This window comes from Piliocolobus tephrosceles, chromosome 7, assembly GCF_002776525.5.
Source record: "Piliocolobus tephrosceles isolate RC106 chromosome 7, ASM277652v3, whole genome shotgun sequence".
Taxonomy (NCBI): Eukaryota; Metazoa; Chordata; class Mammalia; order Primates; family Cercopithecidae; genus Piliocolobus; species Piliocolobus tephrosceles.
In genome coordinates this window covers 48,244,027-48,265,365 of record NC_045440.1, presented here as the reverse complement: position 1 = coordinate 48,265,365, position 21,339 = coordinate 48,244,027, and the positions used below count along the sequence as shown (strand labels likewise).

Sequence of the window (21,339 nt, the reverse complement as noted above, 5' to 3'; positions counted from 1 at the left end):
AGATAAAGTATTTGGGGATTTTCAAGGGAAGGAATAGTTGCTTCTGGCTGGGATTCAGAAAACACTTCCTGGACAAGGCGATATTTTGGCTGTCTTGTAGCAGTTATGGAAAATGTTGCCTGGTAGCACTAAAATGGCCTTTTATATACTCAACATCTAATTGCAAAGCATTGTTCTTTGTTTGTAAAATGAGTATATCCCCTGCTTGGATTAAAAGCTTGCTTCTGCCAGGTATGGTGGCTCACGCCTGTAATTCCAGCACTTTGAGAGGCTGAGGCAGGAAGATCACTTGGAGCCCAGGACTTCAAGACCAGCCTAGGCAACAAAGTGAGACCCTGTCTCTCCAAAAACATAAGAAAATTAGCTGGATGTTATGGTGGTGCGAGCCTGTCATCCCAGCTACTTGAGAAGCTGAGGTGGGAGGATCCCTTGAGCCCAGGTTATTGAGGCTGCAGTAAGCCAAGGTCACACCACTGTACTCCAGCCTGGGCGATAGAGCAAGACCCTGTCTCTAAAAATAAAATAAAAGCTTCCTTCAGGCACATTTTTAGTGTAAGTTGCCCCTTGCTTTTTTCTCTCTCAGACAAGGAGGAGCTTACCCTGCTTTATTTTCTCCTAGGAAGGAAGGCCATGGAGGATGGAGGGTGTTTCGTAGAAAGAGCTTTAGAATGCTCGGTGGAAAGGATAGCCCTGTCCCTGACTTAGTGTCACAGCCATGGGAGCGCTGCTCAGTATTACTTCCAAGACCTATTTAGTCACCACATGAGCTGCTGTGTGCAGCACTGCAGTGGTAGCTAACATCATAAAATGTTATTCTACAAGTTACTTGGTACTATAGATCTTGATCAAAATTCATAGTTACTAGAATATTGTCAAGATTTATCATAGAAATCTTCAAAGAAACTGTAGTCAGGCAGTATGATGCATCTTAGATACATAAGTATTTCTTCTGTAATACTATTTATGTATTTCTATAATAGCCTGCATTTATAAAACCTGTCAGGGTCTATGGGGACTTGAGCTGCCCAAGACAAGAATTAGTTTCTGAAGAGAACTTGTGCTGCTTGGACAGGCAGCTGAGCATGGCTGGGGGCTGCCACAGTGCCCAGAACCAAGAGCCTGTACTCAGCTGGCACACTTGAACTTGAGCAGACCCTTGGTGCTTGAGAGCAGAAGTGGCCCTGGAGCCCTGACAGCTGCTGCTGTCAGTGGGGAACAGGGGAGGCTTGAGGCCTGTGCAGTGCTGGGAATGAACCCTGAGTTGAGTATAGGTACAAGTTTTAAAACTTCTTAAATTATGTCTCAAAATGCTCCTGTGGCCACTGTAGCTCCTAAATCTAGGGCTTTTCCCTTTGCTTCTGAAGACTCTAATTCTGCACAGATTGCTCTGGCTGCCCTGCTGAGGAAAAACATTTTGTGGACTGAAGTGACCTCCACATTATCCTGATTTCTTTTCCAGTTTACCAATTGAAGATGAGCTACTTTTCATTCACAAAATGCCTGTTGTGGCGAAGCATCTGTGTGTTCACTTCTTAGTACCTTTCTTTACAAGTTGGTTTCATTGCTCTGTTCCCTCCCTAGAGTGACTAGCAGAAACTCGTTATATGCTGCTTGTAAATTGTGCTTATTCATATCCTTCCCCCATTCTGTTTTCTTGCCTTAAGAAATAGTTGTCCAAGACAGTGCTCAGGGGAGGTAAGGTGACCCAGGGCCCAGTATATGGGCATGTGCCATGGACACCTAGATAAAGAAAGGGATGAAAAATTTGGGGTTGAATGGGAAATGAATGAAGAAAAAATGAGAGGGAGAAAGAAATAGAAACTCAATTAAACTGTACAATTAAAATCTTAGCAGTGTCTAAATATTAATTTTTATTATTCACTATTAACCAGTTGGCTGAAGTGGTAGAGAAACTGACATTAGTGAGTATCTGTTATTAACAAGGCAGTACGTTGTACCCTTCATTTTTGTTGTTCTCAATTTATGTATTTTTTTTAGTTAAAAAGCACAGAGGGTAATAGAAACACATAAGCAGACTCACTGCCTAGAATTAGTAACACATGTCAATCTTTTGTCTTTTTTTTTTTTTTGTTTCCCATACTTTTGTAACAGAAACAATATGACACATAAATTTGAAACCCTCCGGGTTCCCCTCCTAAGTCATACTCCTCTTTCTGTCTCCTTAGAGACAGTGGCTTTCATGGTTTTTCTGTGAATCCTTCTATTTATATTTTTATACTTATCTTGTATTCATAAACAATATTGTATTGATTTCTGTGTTTTTTAAAATCACATTATAGGTGTCATACTCTGTATATCCTGTTTATCCCCTTTCATTTCTGGAGACCTCTTCATCTGATTCTTACACATCTAGTTCACTTCATTTTAAGTGCCGTATAGTGTTCTGTTGTATGAACACACCATGGTTCACCCATCTTACTGATTTATGCTGGGTGCAGTTTTCTACTCTTATAAACAACGCTGAGATGTGTATCCTTGTGTAGGTATACTGGTGCATCTGACAGTTTCTGGGTACCTACCTAAGAATTCTGGGGTATGGGCTATGCACACTCTCAACTTCAGTTATCTCATTTAATCCGAACAAATGTTTCCTGGGGCAGGTGGCAGGATCTCCATTTTACACATAAGAGAATTGAAGTATTGAATGCCATGGAACTTGACCAACTTAATAAGGAAACCAGTACTTGAATCCAGATCAAATTCCACCCATTTCAATCTAGAGCTCTAATACCCAGCAGTCCACATAACTCTTCAACTGTTAGCCCTTCTGATCATTGGAACAGTTGCAGCCAGCTAGTAACATACATGATTTCAAAGCAGAGAATCAAAACATAATAAAGAGGAGAGTCCGTCCTTAAGAAGAAGAAGAAGAATCCACAGTGGCCATATTCTCCTTGTGGTCATTAAAGGATTTGAGACTTGGAGTAAAAAGCGTGCTCCTTAAAATGATGGGTCTAAGGTTTCTATTTATACAGGCCTATTTCTTCATGACAGAAGACTGTTTATTTTATGTTGTTTAAAATCTGTTTATTAAATGCAACATGCAGGCCTATTTTGATTAAACAAAAGTGTTATAGTGAGCATGGTAGTGTCTCTGGTTTACTTTGCAAAATGTGGAGACTGTTTTCTCCAGGTGAAGAGTGCTATCTGCATGTGGATCTTTTTTTCATGACACTTTATTCACGCTTGAATCATCTGTCTTTTGATTTCGTTTTTGCTTTGTTCTTTTCTTCAACTTCTAGGTAGAAAATCCGGTGTATTAACTGTGAAAATTTTAGAGCTGCACGAGGAATGTGCCATGCAAGTTGCCATGTGTGAGCAGTTATTGGGGCCACCAGCCACCAGCCCCTCCCGAAGTGTGACCCGTAGGCCTGGAGCTGGCCTGAAAGTTCTCTTCACCAAGGAAACTGCAGGCTACCTCAGGAGCCGTCCCCAGGACACTGTCCGGATCTTCCCTCCCTGGTGAGTGCGTAGAACTGAATCCAGCAGTCACCAACTGTGAGTCAGCCTCATAAGAAAAGACATTTTTATCAGGATCATTTTTGTCACTTTATCATAGAGCAATGCCAGAGGAATAGAGCCAGGATTGGACGTGGGTTTTCTGTCAGAGAAGCACTGGATTGTCTCTGATGGCTCGTTTCCACTTCTGTCAGCAAATTTCTGATAATTTGGGGTGAGAGGGTTGAGGAAACAACTGTATTAAGATTCTTGCCCAAGGATGTGTTATAAGATCTGGCTGTTTTTGTTTTTATGTTTCTTAGAAAAATAATTTTGTTAACAGGCATTATGTGACAATAGGATAACACCTTAATTACATATTTCTTAGTCACTTGAGGGGGAGAATAAAAAGCATGAATTAAGATATACTAGTGTTTGAATTGCAGGAGCAAAAGTGGTCATTATTGGATCAGAAAGTATTTTAAAGGATACTATGTTTGCTCTCTTTTACAGTGGGATATTGATTTTTAGCATGAATAGAAGAAGATCGTACTACTTCTGAGGAAAAGTTTGAGCACCCTTGTTTTAAGAGCTAATTATTAATTTGTTGGTAATTTTTTATAAGTTTTCATTATGTATGAGGAAGGGCTATAGGATAAATTTTTATAAGTATTATTGCTAGATCAGAGAATATGTGCCTCTTTAATTTTAGCAGACTTTGTCAAATGGCACCATTTTATGTTCCCACTAGCAATGCCTGAAGTGCCTTTTTCTTCTCCTTTACAAACCTACTCTATTGATCTAGACCAAGTTAAAAATTGGAAATAAGATGTTTATCATTTTAATTTGTATTTCTCTTACATAAAATGGGCTTAGGCATATTTCTCCATGTTTAAGAATCATTTGTATTTCATTTTATGTCCATTGATAACTTTTGACCTTTCTTCTCTTAGACTCTTGGTCCTAGTGATTTCTACCAACTTTTTATAAATGATCAAAAAAAAAAAAAAAAGTAGCGCCTTGTCAGTCATATACATTGCAGTTAGTTCATTCCCCATTTGTCATTTGACTTTTGACGGTTTTAGGGGGCAGGGGTTTGTTTTGTTGCTTTGTTTTTGATGAGCAGAAATTTTCTGTTTTTCTGTGGTTGATTTTACCCATCTTTTCTTCTGGGTTTTGTATCATTGATAGAAAGGTTTTCCTTACTATGAGGTATAAAAGTTATTCTATGTTTTATTCTAAGACTTTTATGGATTTAAAAAAATTTTACATTTAAGTCTTTTGACACTACTGGAATTTATCTTTATGTGTAATGTGTGAGGTAGTGAATGCAATTTTATTTTTTTCCAAATGGCCACCAGGAGTCCCAATATTATTTATTGAACATTCTGTTTTTTCTTCATACGATTTTAATGCTGCCTTTATCATGTACTAAATACCTACATATATTTTGGGCTATTTGCTCTTTTAATGTAACTGTATTTGCACATGCTAGTATTATACTATTTCAATTACTATAGTTTTATATGGTGTTTTAATAACTGCTGGGACTACTCACATCTCATTAAGCTTAATTTTTAGAACTTTCCTCCTAATAATTGCTTCCTTTCTTTTTTGCTTTAAATATTTGCCTTTAACATTTATTTTCAAATATGCATTGTAAAAGTTAAAACAATTCAGAAATATATAGCTTAGAAAGTGAATCCTCTTACCCCCACCTCTTTAATTAATCACACTCATTGTAGATGACCGCTGTTAACAATTTGGAGTATAATCTTCCAACATTTTTTTAAATTCTTAAATATTCAGTTATGTGTTTAACACATCCCAGTGACTATACGTAATCTATATGTAAGTTATGTAATCCTGCCTATTTTTCTATAATAACTTTAGGTTTAACTTATTGGATTAAAAACAGATTGATAGGTTTTTTAGGGTAGGTTAATCTCTGCATTCACGGAGTAGGGCTTTAAAGGTAGTGTCTGGCCAGGGTTCTGACGTGATGTTCCCCTCTCCGTGTTCATGGAGTACACAGCAGCACAGGACTTCTATCAGCATCTCTCTTACCTTGAACCTGTCTTCCCTCCTTCAGAAATCAGTCCTCATTCGGATCTTCTCTGTTCACCCCTTGGTTTTACTCCCTTGTGGAATTTAGCTCTTTCATTAGTGTCTAAGTTCATTTGTGGTGGCAGAGCCTTTTATTGTTTTTTTTTTTTTAAAAATCTCCTCCCTCCTCAGCTTTTTAAATCCTTTTTTTCTTTTTCTATTTTTTGTAGAGACAGAGTCTTGCTATCTTGCCTAGGCTGCTCTCAAACTCCTGGCCTCAAGCAGTCCTCCCACATTGGCCTCCCAAAGTTCTGAGATTATAGGCCTGAGCCACTAGGCCTGGTCCCTTCTCAACTTCTGATTTTTTCGGCACACCTTTATATATTTTAAAATGCATTTATTAAATGACCTTGTTTTTTAAATACCTAAATATGATTATTTTCCTTCAGGGAAGATGTTTTAGAGGCTTTAAATGTAGGACATTTTCTTGGGCTTATGAGAAGTAAAATTAGATCAAGCTTATCTACAAAGATTTATATGACCAAGAATTTCTAAATCCCAGTGACTCCTTAGACTTTATAAGTAAATGAGTTATTATCATTAGACTTTGGAATGTTTGTAGGTCTGGATCTTACCAAACAAGCCCTGGGTGTTACTCTCCACAGGAATGCCTGTGGGCTGTCACGTGATTATTTGCCTGTATTCAGCATATAATACTTAAGAAAATAGAAGAGGCTGGGCGCGTTAGCTCACGCCTATAATCCCAGCAGTTTAGGAGGCCAAGGCAGGCGGATCATTTGAGGTCAGGAGTTCGAGACCAGCCTGGCCAACATGACGAAACCCCGTCTCTACTAAAAACACGGAAAGTAGCTGGGTGTGGGTGGTGCGTGCCTGTGGTCCCAGCTACTTGGGAGGGTAAGGTGAGAGAATCGCTTGAGCCCAGGAGATGGAGGTTGCAGGTAGCCAAGATTGCACCACTGCATTCCAGCCTGGGCGACAGAGCAAGACCCTGTCTACAAAAATAAATAAATAAATAAATAAATAAATAAATAAATAAATAAATAAATAAATAAATGCACAACAAAAAAAAAAAACACCTCATACTTAATGAAAGAAAACCAAACTAATTTTTAAAGGACTAGTCTTTTTTTTTTTTTTTTTATGGAAACTTGAGAAATAATAGTGAATATATTTTTCCTTGTAGGCTGGCTGTTCTTTTCCCACTAGCACCCTTCTGTGTTCATTTAAACTGTTTTTTAACATGGGCACAGTTTTTTAAAAGAATCAATAGACTTTAGATGCTCCTATAGGTCCTGGAGTAATAAATGTGAGTTTAGGTACAGTGGCTGCTTACCCCGAGGTGCTCAAGAGCCCTCTGTAGATATTACCTGGTAAATTCTCATTGGATTCCAATGAGATGTAATGCAGCTTTGCCTCTGACAATCTGAAAATAAAGATAGAAGTAAAATGTCTTGCCTCTAATTAATTGCATTATGAAATAGTCATAGAATTGTGTAACAGTAACCAACTTATTAAAAAGTACATTAATCTATGTAATTTCAGACATATAAAAATAAAATAGTAAAATGAATCCCATGTCCCATAGTTTCAACATTTATTAACTAATGAATAAATAGCTTTTACTACTCAAGCAAACTGAAAGCTTTATAATGATTCCAAAGAAACATCTCACCACTTGAACACAGATATAGTAGAAAAAACAAATGAAGGAATTTACTATAATGATACTGGGGAGAGAGGAAGATAGAAACCATCTGCCTGATTACATCCTGCCATGAAATCTAATGCCAGAATGAGGGTGGGTGAGAGGTTAAGTGTGTGAGAGTGTATCCAGGGACAACCAGGACACCTCTCATTCATTCAGAAGTATTTATTGGTATCCCCTGATACCAATACTTTGCTTCTCCACAGAATACACATCCCAGTATGCTGGAAGAGTGAAGTCTGACTTTCCCTACTGTCATGAGTATACCCTTCCATCGGTCCGTTCATATCGTCATCTTTTTAGTCACTACTTAGTGTTCCACCATATGAATATGTGGTAATTTGAACATCCCCTTATTTAGGATTGTTAAGGTTGCTTTCTATTTTTAGCTGTTTTAAACACTGCTTGGGTGAAATATGTATCATTATACCTCCCTTCTGATTTGGTTCTTAGACTATTTCTAGAAGTAGAAATTCTTGGTCATAGAATACCAGTGGGTTTTGAGCCTTTTGATATATGATTTCTCTAGTAACCTGTAAAGATTGAAGCTGTCTCAGCTGCTGCCAGTTTCTCATCACACCACACTCAACATTTTTTATGGCTGCACAGTGTGATATAATTTTTAAAACACTTTCAATATTCTCAGGATATGTTACATATTGGTTCTTTTACTATCATAAACAGCTATGTGGTAGATATTGTTATATATGTAGTTTGGTATGTACTTCAGATACTGTTTCAAAGTAGGTTTTAGGAACTGTTTTAGTATAGTAAAGGGTATGTGTTTTGTTTTTGCTGTTGCTGCTTTGACTCCTTGATATTAAGTCATCTGTAAACCTCATAGCAGAGTCCCTGCAGCTGGTCGCATTGAATATAGCCCACTTCATTTTACTGTGCTTTTTTGCTTTTATAGCACTTCACCCATGTTTCACTTTTTACAGATTGAGGGTTTGTCAACCCTGAATTCAACAAGTCTCTCAGTGCTATTTTTCTAACAGCATGTGCTCACCTCGTGTCTCTATATCACATTTGAATAATTATCCCAATATTTCAGAGTTTCTCATAATTATTATCTGTTATGGTGATCCGTGATGTGTGATCTTTGATATTGCTATTGTAATTATTTTGAGGTGCCATGAACCATGGCTGTATAGGATGGCAAACTTAATTGATAAATACTGTGTGTGCTCTAACTGCTCCATCAACCAGATGTTCCCCCATCTCACTTTCTATCCTCAGACCTCCCTATTCCATGAGACACAACAATATTGAAATCTGGCCAGTTAATAACCCTAATATGCCCTCTAAGCGATCACATGAAAGGAAGAATTGCACATCTTTTACTTTAAACCAAAAGCTAGAAGTGATTAAGCTTAGTGAGGAAAGCATGTCAAAAGGCAAGGTAGGCTAAAAACTAGGCCTCTTGTGCCAGTTAGGCTTCTTGTGCCAGTTAGACAAGTTATGAATGAAAAGGAAAAGTTCTTGAAGGAAACTAAAAGTGCTATTCCAGTGAGCATACAAATATTGAGAAAGCCTTATTGCTAATATGGAGAAAGTTTGAGTTGTCTGGATAGAAGGTCAAACAAACCATAACATTCTCTTAAACCAAAGCCTACTCCAGAGCAAGACTGTAACCCTCTACAGTTCTTTGAAGGCTGAGAGAAGTAAGGAAGCTTCGGAAGAAAAATTCGAAGCTGATTCATGAGAAGTTGATTCATGAGATTTAAGAAACTCCCTCATAATATAAAAGTACAAGATGAAGTAACAAGTGCTGACAGAGAAACTGCAGCAAATTATCCAGAAGATATAGCTAAGATCATTGATGAAGGTGGCTACACTAAACAGCAGATTTGCAGTGTAGATGAAACAGCCTTATATTCGAAGAACATACCACCTAGGACTTTCATAGCTGGAGAGGAAAAGTCAATGCCTGGCTTCAAGGCTTCCAAGGACAGGCTGACTCTTTTATTAAGGTCTAATATGGCTGGTGACTCTAAATTGAAGCCTGTGTTCATTTACCATTTTGAAAATTCTAGGGTCTTTAAGAATTATGCTAAATCTATTCTGCTTTTGCTCTATAAATGGGACAATAAAACCTGGATGACAGTGCATCTGTTTGCAGAATGGTTTACTGACTATAAGCCAAACTGTTGAGATCTACTACTCAGGAAAAAAAAAAAAAAAGAAAATATCTTTTAAAATACTACCCCTCATTGGCAATGCACCTAGTCGGCCAAGAGCTCTAGATGTACAAGGAGATGAACGTTGTTTTCATGCTTGCTAACACAACATCCATTCTGCAGCCTGTGGATCAAGGGGTAACTTTGACTTTCAAGTCTTGCTGCCACAGATAATGATTCTTTTTTTTGTTTGTTTGTTTGTTTGAGGTGGAGTCTTGCTCTGTCGCCCAGGTTGGAGTACAGTGGTGCGATCTCAGCTCACTGCAACCTCCACCTCCCAGGTTCAAGTGATTCTCCTTCCTCAGCCTCCTGAGTAGTTGGGATTACAGGTGTGTGCCACTATGCCCAGCTAATTTTTGTATTTTTAGTAGAGACGGGGTTTCACCATGTTGGTCAGGCTGGTCTCGAACTCCTGACCTCATGATCCACCCAGTTCGGCCTCCCAAAGTGCTGGGATTACAGGCATGAGTTACCGCGCCCGGCCACCTTTCAAGGGTCTGGGCAAAGTAAATTGAAAACCTTCCTGAAAGGATTCACCATGCTACCTCCCATTAAGAACATTCATGACTCATGGGAGGAGGTCAAAATATCAACATTATCAGGAGTATGGAAGAAGTTGATTCCAACCCTCAATAGTGACTTCAGGGGTTTAAGACTTCAGTGGAGGAAGTAACTGCAGATGTGGTGGAAAAAGCAAGAGAACTCAGAAGTAAAGCCTCAAGATGGGACTGAATTGCTAGTCTCCTAACTTTAATGGATGAGGAGTTGGTTCTTTTGAATGAGCAAAGAAACTGGGTTTGTTTGTTTGTTTGTTTGTTTGTTTGTTTGTTTGTTTGTTTTGAGACAAGAGTCTCGCTCTGTCAGCCAGGCTGAAGTACAGTGGCACAATCTTGGCTCACTGCAACCTCCGCCTCCCGGGCTCAAGCAATTCTTCTGCCTCAGCCTCCCTAGTAGCTGAGATTACAAGCATGTGCCACCACACCCGGCTAATTTTTGTATTTTTAGTGGAGATGGGGTTTCACCGTGTTGGCCATGCTGGTCTCGAACTCCTGACCTCAGGTAATCCGACCGCCTCGGCTTCCCAAAGTGCTGGTACTATAGGCGCGAGCCACCGCGCCTGGCCAGAAACTGGTTTCTTTAGATGAAATATATTCCTGGTGAAGAGCTGTGAACATTGTTGAGAGGACAACAAATAATTTAGAGTATTCCATAAACTTAATTGATAAAGCAGCAGCAAGTTTGAGAGGTTTTACTGCAATTCTGAAAGAAGTTCCAGTAATACCATCAAACAGTATCTCATGCTACAGAGAAATCTTTCTAGAAAGAAAGAGTCAATTGATGCAGCAAACTTCATTGTTCTCTTTAAGAAATTGCCACAACCACTCCAGCCTTCACACACCACCACCACCATCAGTCAGTAGCAATCAACATCAAGGCAAGACCCTCTCTCAGCAAAAAGATTATGACTTACTGAAGGCTGCATTTTTTATCAATAAAGTGTTTTTGATTAAGGTGTGCACTTTTTTTTAGATATAATGCTGTTGCACACCTTACAGGCTATAATATAGTGTAAACATAACTTTTATATGCAATGGGAAACAAAAATTCATGTGACTTGCTTTACTGTGATAATAACTTTATTGGAGTGGTCTGCAGCTATACTTCCAGTACCTCCAAGATATGCCTGTACTTTTTCTTATATTTATTTACTGGTGACAGTTTTTCTTTTTATAGTTATATCACTTAGAATAATAATTTTGTTATTTCCTTCCCAATACTAATGCTTCTTTATCTGATTAATGTCTTACTGCTTTGGCTAAAACATTCAAATCAAATTTTTTTTTACTACTGTATTCCCAATGCCTAGAATAATGGTTGAAACGTAGTAGGCACTCAGTAACTATATGATTAATATTGTAATAAATCATCATGAAGATGTTGTCAGCCTTGTTTATCCTCTCTGATTGAATGAGACTTTGTTGATTTGTACATTCATTTAAAATGATTTACTGAATGTTTACTTAACTTACTCTGTAATAAGCCTTGTATTAGAATTCCTGGGAATACAACATTCAACATGAATGTCAAATTGTTTCTGCCCTTAAGGAGCTCACAGTGTGGTGGAAGAGAAAAATAATATAAACAAGTTATAAAAGACCATTGTAGGCGTAGTAATAGGTATCTGTACAGAGGTTGCAAGAGGATTGAGAAGGTAAGCACAACTAGTAGGTAGGTCAGTAGGGCTGGGTGGTTATGTATGTGAGTGTATGTGTGAGAGTGTGTGTGTGTACCTGTGTTTATGTGTGTGTATGCTGGGGAGAGTACAGACTGAGAGATGTGGTATCAGGGGTAGCTTCCTGAAGTTGGTGATGCCCTATCTGAGCTAAAAGGGCTATGTTAGAAAGAAGCAGGGGAGGGACTATGACGGCATTTGGAGTAGAGGAGACCACATGAGTAAAGACCAAAAAGTCAGAATGGCCTAGTGTAAGACATATGCAGGGGTGTATATAGTGCTTTGTGTACAAAGTGGAAATTCTAAGGCAGTAGCAGCAGAAAATGAATCTGGAGAACCTCCCCATGTGTAGTGTTAACAAGCTGAGATTTATAGGAGAGGCATGATGATCTTATTCACCCTTTAAAGTCTGTGGAGGATGACTGGAGGTAAAAGGGCAGAATAAATGCATCTCGGAGGCTGTGGGAGTAGCCCAAGTGTGGAAGAAGGTGGTGCTTTGTACTATGATGGTGAATAGTGGATTTGGAATATATTTTGGAGTTACAGGCAACAGGGTTTGCTGATGGGTTTGATGTGGTATTTAAGGAAAGATAGGAAACAGGGAAGACAACTAAGTTTTTGGCTTGCACAAACAAGTGAATGATCATGCCATGTACTGAAATGGGAGACTTGGGACGATTTGTGGGGCCCAGTCAATGGTAGTTTTTTGGTGCCAGCAGTAATTAGAGCCTAGAGTAAACACAAGAGAGGTTGTGATTCCAAAAGAGAAACTCTGTCGGCTTGTCTGGGTTTTTAGTATAACCCATGTGTGATAGAGGTAGAGCCCATTGGCCTATTCACAACTGCTTTGGTTCCTGTTTTATATTTGCCACATGAGATTCTTTGAAATAAATAAATTGCTGGCTCCTATTGCTGAGACCAAAGCAGTACTAAAGATGGAAGGTTTGTTTACTGGGTGAGATTATCTTCCTGTTGGGACAACGAGGAATTCAGTGTTTTCCATCAAAATTACAGGGTGTCTTGAGAAGAAATAAGTAGGAAAGAAAATTAATGCAGTATGAAAAGGGAAAAGATAAAGACTGTGAGGATAATCTGGATAACCTGAAAAACTAGAAGGAAGGTAGTCATTTATTCTGCATGAGGAGGAAGTGAAGTTAGATGACACTCTTCAATGGGGTGTATCTTAGTCTGTTTTGTGATGCTATAACAGAAAACCTCAGACTGCGTAATTTATAAGCAATAGAAATGTGTCAGCCTGGTGCAGTGGATCTTGTCTATAATGCCAACATTTTGGGAGGCTGAGGTGGGCAGTGGATTGCTTGACTTCAGGAGTTTGTGAGCAGCCTGGGCAAACCCCATCTCTACAAAAAATACAAAAATTAGCTAGGCACAATGGTACATTCTTGTAGTCCCAGGTCCTTGGGAGGCTGAGGTGGGAGAATCACCTGAGCCCAGGGAGGTCAAGGCTGCAATGAGCCATGATCACACTACTGCACTTCAGCTTGGGTAACAGAATGAGACTCTGTCTCAAATAAAGAAAAACATGTATTTATCTTATGGTTCTAGAAGCTGGGAAGTCCAAGAGCATAGCACCACTATTTGTTGAGGGCCTTCATTTTTCATCTCCCCATGGCAGAAGGTGAAAGGGCAAGAGAGCACAAAAGCAAGAGGGAGCCAAACTTGCTTTTATAACAAGGCCATTCTTGTGATAGCTAGCCCACTCCCATGGTAATGACATAAATCCATTCAGGAAGGTAGCACCCTCATAATTTATTAGGTCCCACCTCCCAATACTGTTGCATTGGAAATTAAGTTTCCAATGCTTGAACTTCGGGAAACATATTCAGACTATAGCAGGGTGTTCTTAGAAATATGATTAAAGTGTTTTGTGCTCAAATAAGTTTGGAAAAGGCTCCTCAAATGTGTACCAGTTGTTATATTGTAGGACTGCTCAGAGTCTCTCATATTCATATGTATATTGTTATTTCCAGTAGAGGGAAGCAGAAATGGCAACATTTGAACTAAATATTAGCAAACAAATTACTGTGCTCTTCCTAATGTAAGATACTAAGTAAAGAGAGCAACTGAGAGGAGTAATGTCATGAAAATGGTGTAGAGTAGGAAGTTCCAGAAATCCATCCCTCTGTCTAAATAACTACCAACCTGGAAGGAACCATATGAAGTGCCTGTTGTGGAACTCTACAGTACAGTTGAACACTTACAGCAAGTATTAAAGTATAATTTGGAAAAATCACAGATGGACAATTCCAGTCTTCAGCAAGTAAGATTCTGCGATCCCTGAGGAGTGGGATAGATTCCCAGAGTTTTTATAAAATACTACTGAAATGTCCAATTCTCAACAAAAAATTACAAAACAAAGAAACAGGAAAATATGGCCCAATACAGGAAAAACATAATTTTATGTAGCCATCCCTGAGGAAATTCAGATATTGTAATTATTAGTCCAAAATGTGAAATCAGTTGTCTTAAGTATGTTCAATGAGTTAAAGGAACCCATAGATAAATAACCAAGGGAAATCAGGAAAATGGTATCAAAACAAAATGAAAATATCAATAAAGATATTGAAATTATTTAAAAAACAAAGAGAAATTTGCTGGAGCTGAAAGTACAATAATTTAAATTTCAAAAACACACTAGAGATTGGGTGTGGTGACTTAACGCCTGTAATCCCAGCACTTTGGGAGGCTGAGCTGGGTGGATTGCTTGAGTCTAGGAGTTCAAGACCAGCCTGGGCACCATGAAGAAACCCCATCTCTATAAAAAATGCAAAAATTAGCTGGATATGGTGGTGCACTCCTGCAGTCCAGCTACTTGGGAGGCTGAGGCACAAGAATGGTTTGAACCTGGGATGCGCAGGTTGCAGTGAGTTGAGATCATGCCACTGCACTTCAGCCTAGGTGACAGAGTGAAACCCTGCCACAAAAAAAAAAAAAAAACCCACACACTAGAAAGATTCCACAGCAGATTTGAGGAGGCAGAACACAGGCTTATTGAACTTGAAGAAAGAAAATTGAACTTTGTCTGAGGAGCAGAATGAAATAAATGAACAGAGTCCAAAGGACCTGTGGACACTGTCAGGCATAGAACCCTGTGTATTATAGGAGTACCAGAAGGAGAAGAGAGGAGAGGAAGTAAACACCAGAAAAAATATTTGAAGGATAATGGCTGAGGAACAATGTCTGCCAGCTTCTGTGCCAGCCCCTCAGTGATCAAAAGCAGCAATTAGCAATTAAAACACGTAATCCACCCTGGTCCCAGCAATCTGAACCAGGATTGTGGAGCTAGGGAATGTGGCATGGTAATTGCTGCCATTTGAAATGCTAATTTGAAATTATTGAAGAATAATGTAACTCCTCAAATGTGATGAAAATCTTTACTGTACATACCCAAGAAGGCCAATGTACTTCAAGCATAATAAAATCGAAGAGGTCCACACCAAGGCACATTGTAGTGAAACTGATGAAACCCAAAGACAAAGATGGTGTATTGAACGCAGCAAGAGGGAGGCAACTTGTTACGTATAAGGGATCCTCAATAATATTAACAGCTTATTTCTCATCAGAAACTATGAGGTCCAAAATCAATCAATCAAAAAAAGAAGCAAAAAGAAAAAAAAAAAAAAAAGAAACTATGGGGGCCAGAAAGCAGTGGGATGATATATTTAAAGACCTGAAAGAAATTGTCAGTCAAGATTGTATATCTGACAACAATATCTTTAAGAATAAAGTAGATGAAGCTGGGCCTGGTGGCATGCACCTCAATGACTTGGGAGACTGAGGAAGGAAGATTGTTGAAACCCAGGAACTTGAGGCTGCAGTGTGTTATGAACATGTGTGTGAACAGCCACTGCATTCCCTCCAGCCTGGGCAACACAGCAAGCTGCTGTCTCAAAAATAATAATAATAATAATAATAAATAAGAATAAAGGAGAAATGAACACATTTCCAAATATTATAAAAGCCAAAGTAGTTCATTACTGATAGACAAGAAATGCTACGGCAAGTCCTTCAGGCTGAAAGGAAGAAATACTAAACAGCAATTTCAAGCCAAAAGAAAAAAATAAAGACTATTAGTCAAGGTAGTTACATAGATAAATGTAAAAGCCAATATTACTGTGCTTTTGGTATTGTTATTTCTCTTTTTCCTATATAATTTTATGGGCAAATGCATTTAATAATATGTATAAAGATATAGTCTGTGACAATAAGAAAAAGGGAGGGAGTAGAGATATAGAGGAGCAGAGTGCTTGTAGACTATTGAAACTTAGTTGGTATTATTCAAAGGATGTTGTTATTTAAGATGTTGATTGTAATTTCCCAGAAAATTATTAAGAAAATAACTAATATAGAGAATGGGAGAAAAGAAGGGAATTAAAGTGAAACACACACACACACAAAACAGAAAAATATCTAGTAATGAAGTAATTGATATAAGAAAAAAGTGTATAAGGCATAAGGAAAAAGTGAATTTCTTCTTTATTGGTAATCATATAAATGAATGAAACGCAACTGTTAAAAGGTAGCAATTGGTAGAAAAGATTAAACAAAACAAGAATCCATGTATAAGCCATCTACAAGAGAATCAAATTAAATATAAGGATACAAAATGGTTGATAGCAAAAAAATGAAAATGCTAAAAAAGAACAGGGGTGACTATATTATTATCAGACAAAATTGACTTGTTAAATCTAAAAAAGTTTACAAGAGATGCAGAGGACATTATAAATTGATAATAGGTTTAACACAGCAAAAACATAAAATAATTCTAAATATATACACACTTAACAAAGGAGCCCCAAAATATATGAAGTAAAAATGGGCAGACTTGAAGGGAGAAATAGATCTATAATAATTGTTGAAGACTTCAATACCCATTTTCAATAATGGACAGAACAAACATACAGGAGAGCCATGAGGAAATAAAGGATTCAACAGCTGTGTAAACCAATTAGACCTAATAAACATGTGTAAAACATTCCATTCAAAAATGTAATACCCATTCTTGAGTGCACACGTAACATTCTTTAGGTTAGACCATATGTTAAGCCACAAAACAAATTGTTATGAATTGAATTGTGGTCCCCTGAAATTTAAAATGTACCATCGTAACTCGCGTTACACCTCAGAATGTGGCTATGTGGAGATAGAGCCTTTAAAGAGGTAATTATGGTTAGAGTGGGTCCTAATTTAATATGACTGGTGTGCTTATAACAAGAAGGAGATGTGTGCACATAGAGGAAATGCCATGTGGGGACACAGTGAGAGAGACAAGCCAAGGAGAGAGGCCTCAGGAGAAACCAAGCCTACTTACATCTTGATCTTGTACCTCCAGCATCCAGAAATGTGAGACAATAAATTTTGGCTAAGTCACTCGGACTGGTATTTTGTTAGGATAGCTCTAGCAAACTAATACATTTTAAAACTTTCAAATTACCAAATATCTTTTCTGTTCACTGTGGAATGAACCTAGAAAACACTAACAGAAGGAAAACTGTAAAATTAATAAATGTGTCGAAATTAAACAACACAGCCTTATATAACCATGTGGTCCAAGATTTTATTTTCTTTTTTTTAAAGTTAATTTATTTCCATAGGTTTTTGGGAAACAGGTGGTATTTGGTTACACGAGTAAGTTCTTCAGTGGTAATTTGTGAGACTTTGGTGCACCCATCACCCAAGCAGTATACACTGAACCCAATTTGCAGTCTTTTCCTCACCTACTTCTCACCCTTCCCCCACCCCCGAAGTCCACTGTATCATGCCTTTGCATCCTCATAGCTTAGCTCCCACTTACGAGTGAGAACATATGATGTTTGTTTTTCCATACCTGAGTTACTTCACTTAGAATAAAAATCTCTAATCTCATCTAAGTTGCTGTGAATGCCATTAATTGATTCCTTTTTATGGCTGAGTAGTATTCCATAGTGTATATATATATATATATATATATATATATATATATATATATATATATATACCACAGTTTGTTTATAGACTCGTTGATTGATGGGCATTTGGACTGGTTCCACATTTTTGCAATTGCAAATTGTACCGCTATAAACATGCATGAACAAGTATTTTTTTCCTATAACAACTTCTTTTCCTCTGGGTCAGTACCAGTAGTGGGATTGCTAGGTCAAATGGTAGTTCTACTTTTAGTTCTTTAAGGAATCTCCACACTGTTTTCCATAGCGGTTGTACTCGTTTACATTCCCACCAGCAGTGTAGAAGTGTTCCCTTTTCACCACATCCACATCAACATCTGTTATTTTTTGATGTTTTAATTATGGCCATTCTTGCAGGGAGTAAGGTGGTATTGCATTGTGGTATTGACTTCCATTTCTGTGATCATTAGTGATGTTGAGCATTTTTTCGTATGTTTATTGGCCATGTGTATATATTCTTTTGAAAATTGTCTGTTCATATCCTTATCCCACTTTTTGTTTGGATTTTTTTTTCTTGCTAATTTGTTTGAGTTGCTTTTAGATTCTGGATATTAGTATTTTGTCAGATGTATAGATGGTGAAGATTTTCTCCCACTCTGTGAGTTGTCTGTTACTTTGCTGACTATTCCTTTTGCCATGCAAAAGCTCTTTAGTTTAATTAAGTTCCACCTCTTTATCTTTGTTTTTCTTGCATTTGCTTTTGGGTTCTTGGTCATGAAATCTTTGTCTAAGCCAATGTCTACAAGGGTTTTTCCAATGTTATCTTCTGGAAATGTTACAGTTTCAGGTCTTAGATTTAAGTTCTTGATCCATCTTGAGTTGATTTTTGTATAAGGTGACAGCTGAGGATCCAGTTTCTCATTGTCCTACATGTGGCTTGCCAGTTTCCCCAGCACCATTTGTTGAATAGGGTGTCCTTTCCACACTTCATGTTTTTGTTTGCTTTGTCAAAGATCAGTTGGCTGTAAGTATTTAGGTTTATTTCTGGGTTCTCTATTCTGTTCCATTGGTCTGTGTGCCTATTTTTGTACCAGCACCATGCTGTTTTGGTGGCTATGGCCTTATAGTATAGTTTGCAATCAGATAATGTCATGCTTCCAGATTACTACTTTTGGCTTAGTGTTGCTTTGGCTATGCAGGCTCTTTGGTTCCATATAAATTTTTGGATTGTTTTTTATAGTTCAGTGAAGAATGATGGTGGTATTTTGATGGGAATTGTATTGCATTTGTAGATTGCTTTTGGCCATATGGTCATTTTCACAATATTAATTCTACCCATCCATGAGCATGGGATGTGTTTACATTTGTTTGTGTCACCTCTGATTTCTTTCAGCAGTGTTTTTTTAGTTTTCCTTGTAGAGGCCTTTCATCTCCTTGGTTAGGCATATTCCCAAGTATTTTATTTTATTTTTCAACTATTATAAAAGGAGTTGAGTTCCTGATTTGATTCTCAGCTTGGTCACTGATGGTATATAGCAGAGCTACTGATTTGTGTACATTAATTTTGTATCCTGAAACTTTGCTGAATCTGTTTATCCATTTAGGAGCTTTTTGGAGGAGACTTTAGGGTTTTCTAGGCATACAATCAAATCATCAGCAAACAGTGACAGCCTGACTTCCTCTTTACTGATCTGGATGCCTTTTATTTCTTTCTCTTGTCTGAATGCTCTGGCTAGGACTTCTAGTACTGTGTTGAATAGAAATGGCGAAAGTGCACATCCTTGTCTTATTCCAGTTCTAAGAGGGAATGCTTTCAACTTTTCCCCATTCAGTATTATGTTGGCTGTGGGTTTATCATAGATGGCTTTTATTACATTGAGATATGTCCTTGTATGCTGATTTTGCTGAGGATTTTAATCAAAAAGGGTTGCCAGATTTTGAGGGATGCTGGCTTTTGTGAAAGGCTTTATCCGTGTCTCTTGAGGTGGTCATGTGATTTTTGTTTTTAATTCTTTTTATGTGGTATATCACATTTATTGATTTGTGTATGTTAACCTGTCCCTGCATCCCTGGTATGAAACACACTTGATCTTGGTGGATTGTCATTTTGATAGTTGGATGCGGTTAGCTAGTATTTTGTTAAGAGTTTTTGCATCTATTTTCATCAAGGTTATTGATCTAGTTTTTTTTTTGCATGTCTTACGTGCTTTCCTGGTTTTGTTATTAGGGTGATACTGGCTTCATAGAATGATTTAGGGAGGATTCCGTCTTTCTCTATCTTGTCTAATAGTGTCAACAAGATTGGTACCAGTTCTTCTTTGAATGTCTAATAGAATTCAACTGTGAATCTGTCTGGTCCTGGAATTTTTTTTTCTGCTAATTCTTTTATTGCTGTTTCAATCTCGCTGCTTTTTATTGATCTGTTCAGGGTTTCTAATTCTTCCTGATTTAAGCTTCCTGTATCTTTCCAGGAATTCAGCATCCTCTAGGTTTTCTAGTTTATGTGCATAAAGGTGTTTATAGTAAGTAGCCTTAGATAATCTTTTGTATTTCTGTGGTGTCAGTCGTGATAGCTCCCATTTCATTTCTAATTGAGCTTATTTGGATCTTCTCTCTCCTTTTCTTGGTTAATCTTGCAAATGATCTGTCCATTTATCTTTTCAAAGAACCAGCTTTTTGTTTTCATTTATTGTTTGTATTTTTTTGTTTCAATTTCATTTAGTTCTGTTTTGATCTTGGTTATTTCCTTTCTTCTGCTGGTTTGGATTTGGTTTGTTCTTGTTTCTCTAGTTCCTTGAGGTGTTTCTCTAGTTCCTTAGATTGGCTATTTGTATTCTTTTACTTTTTTATGTGGGCACTTAAGGCTATGAAGTTTCCTCTTAGCACCACCTTTGCTGTCTCCCAGGGGTTTTGATAGGTTGTGTCACTAATATCCTTCAGTTTGAATAATGTTCTAATTTCCATCTTGATTTCATTGTTGACCCAATAATCATTCAGAAGCAGGTTATTTAATTTTCATGTATTTGCTTGGTTTTGAAGATTCCTTTTGGAATTGATTTCCATTTTTATTCGACTGTGATCTGAAAGAGTACTTTATATAATTTCAATTTTCTTAACTTTATTGAGACTTGTTTTCTGGCCTATCATATGGTCTGTCTTGGAGGAAGTTGCATGCGCTGATGAATAGAATGCATATTCTGTGATTGTTGGGTAGAATATTTTGTAAATATGTTAAGTCCATTTGTTCCGGGGCATAGTTTAAATTCATTGTTTCTTTGTTGACTTTCTGTCTTGATGACCTGTCTAGTGCAGTCAGTAGGAGTATTGAGGTCCTCCACTATTATTTAGTTGCTGTCTATCTCATTACTTACGTCTAGTAGTAATGTTTTATAAATTCGGCAGTTCCAGTGTTAGGTGCGTATATATTTAGGATTGTGATATTTTCCTGTTGGACAAGGCCTTTTATGTTAGGTTGGTGCAAAAGTAATTGTGGTTTTTCCTATTTTTTTCTGTCCTTTTTTTTTTTTTTTTTTTGGCAGGGCATATGACATTTATTTTCTATTCTGACATGTCAATTTCTATATTTGCTTTCTTTTAGGTTGTATACATTCAGTATTTATTTTCAGTCATTTTGCCAGTGTTTGTCTAGTTATTTTTTTTATATACTTTAAATTCTAGGGTACATGTGCACAACGTGCAGGTTTGTTACATATGTATACATGTGCCATGTTGGTGTGCTGCACCCATTAACTCGTCATTTACATTAGGTATTTCTCCTAATGCTTCCCC

The 21,339-nt window shown here is 37.6% G+C and overlaps 1 protein-coding gene across 8 annotated transcripts in view; it reads left to right on the top strand.

The window, feature by feature from the left end:
- The window catches only part of SPIDR (scaffold protein involved in DNA repair), a 456,553-nt gene that overhangs the window by 175,688 nt on the left and 259,526 nt on the right, over nucleotides 1–21,339 (top strand). For all 8 annotated transcript variants that reach the window (XM_023190580.2, XM_023190576.2, XM_023190577.1 and 5 more), the window contains one exon: nucleotides 3,264–3,483. In XM_023190580.2, coding sequence (XP_023046348.1) covers nucleotides 3,264–3,483 — 220 coding nt within the window. The remainder of the gene's footprint in view (nucleotides 1–3,263; nucleotides 3,484–21,339) is intronic.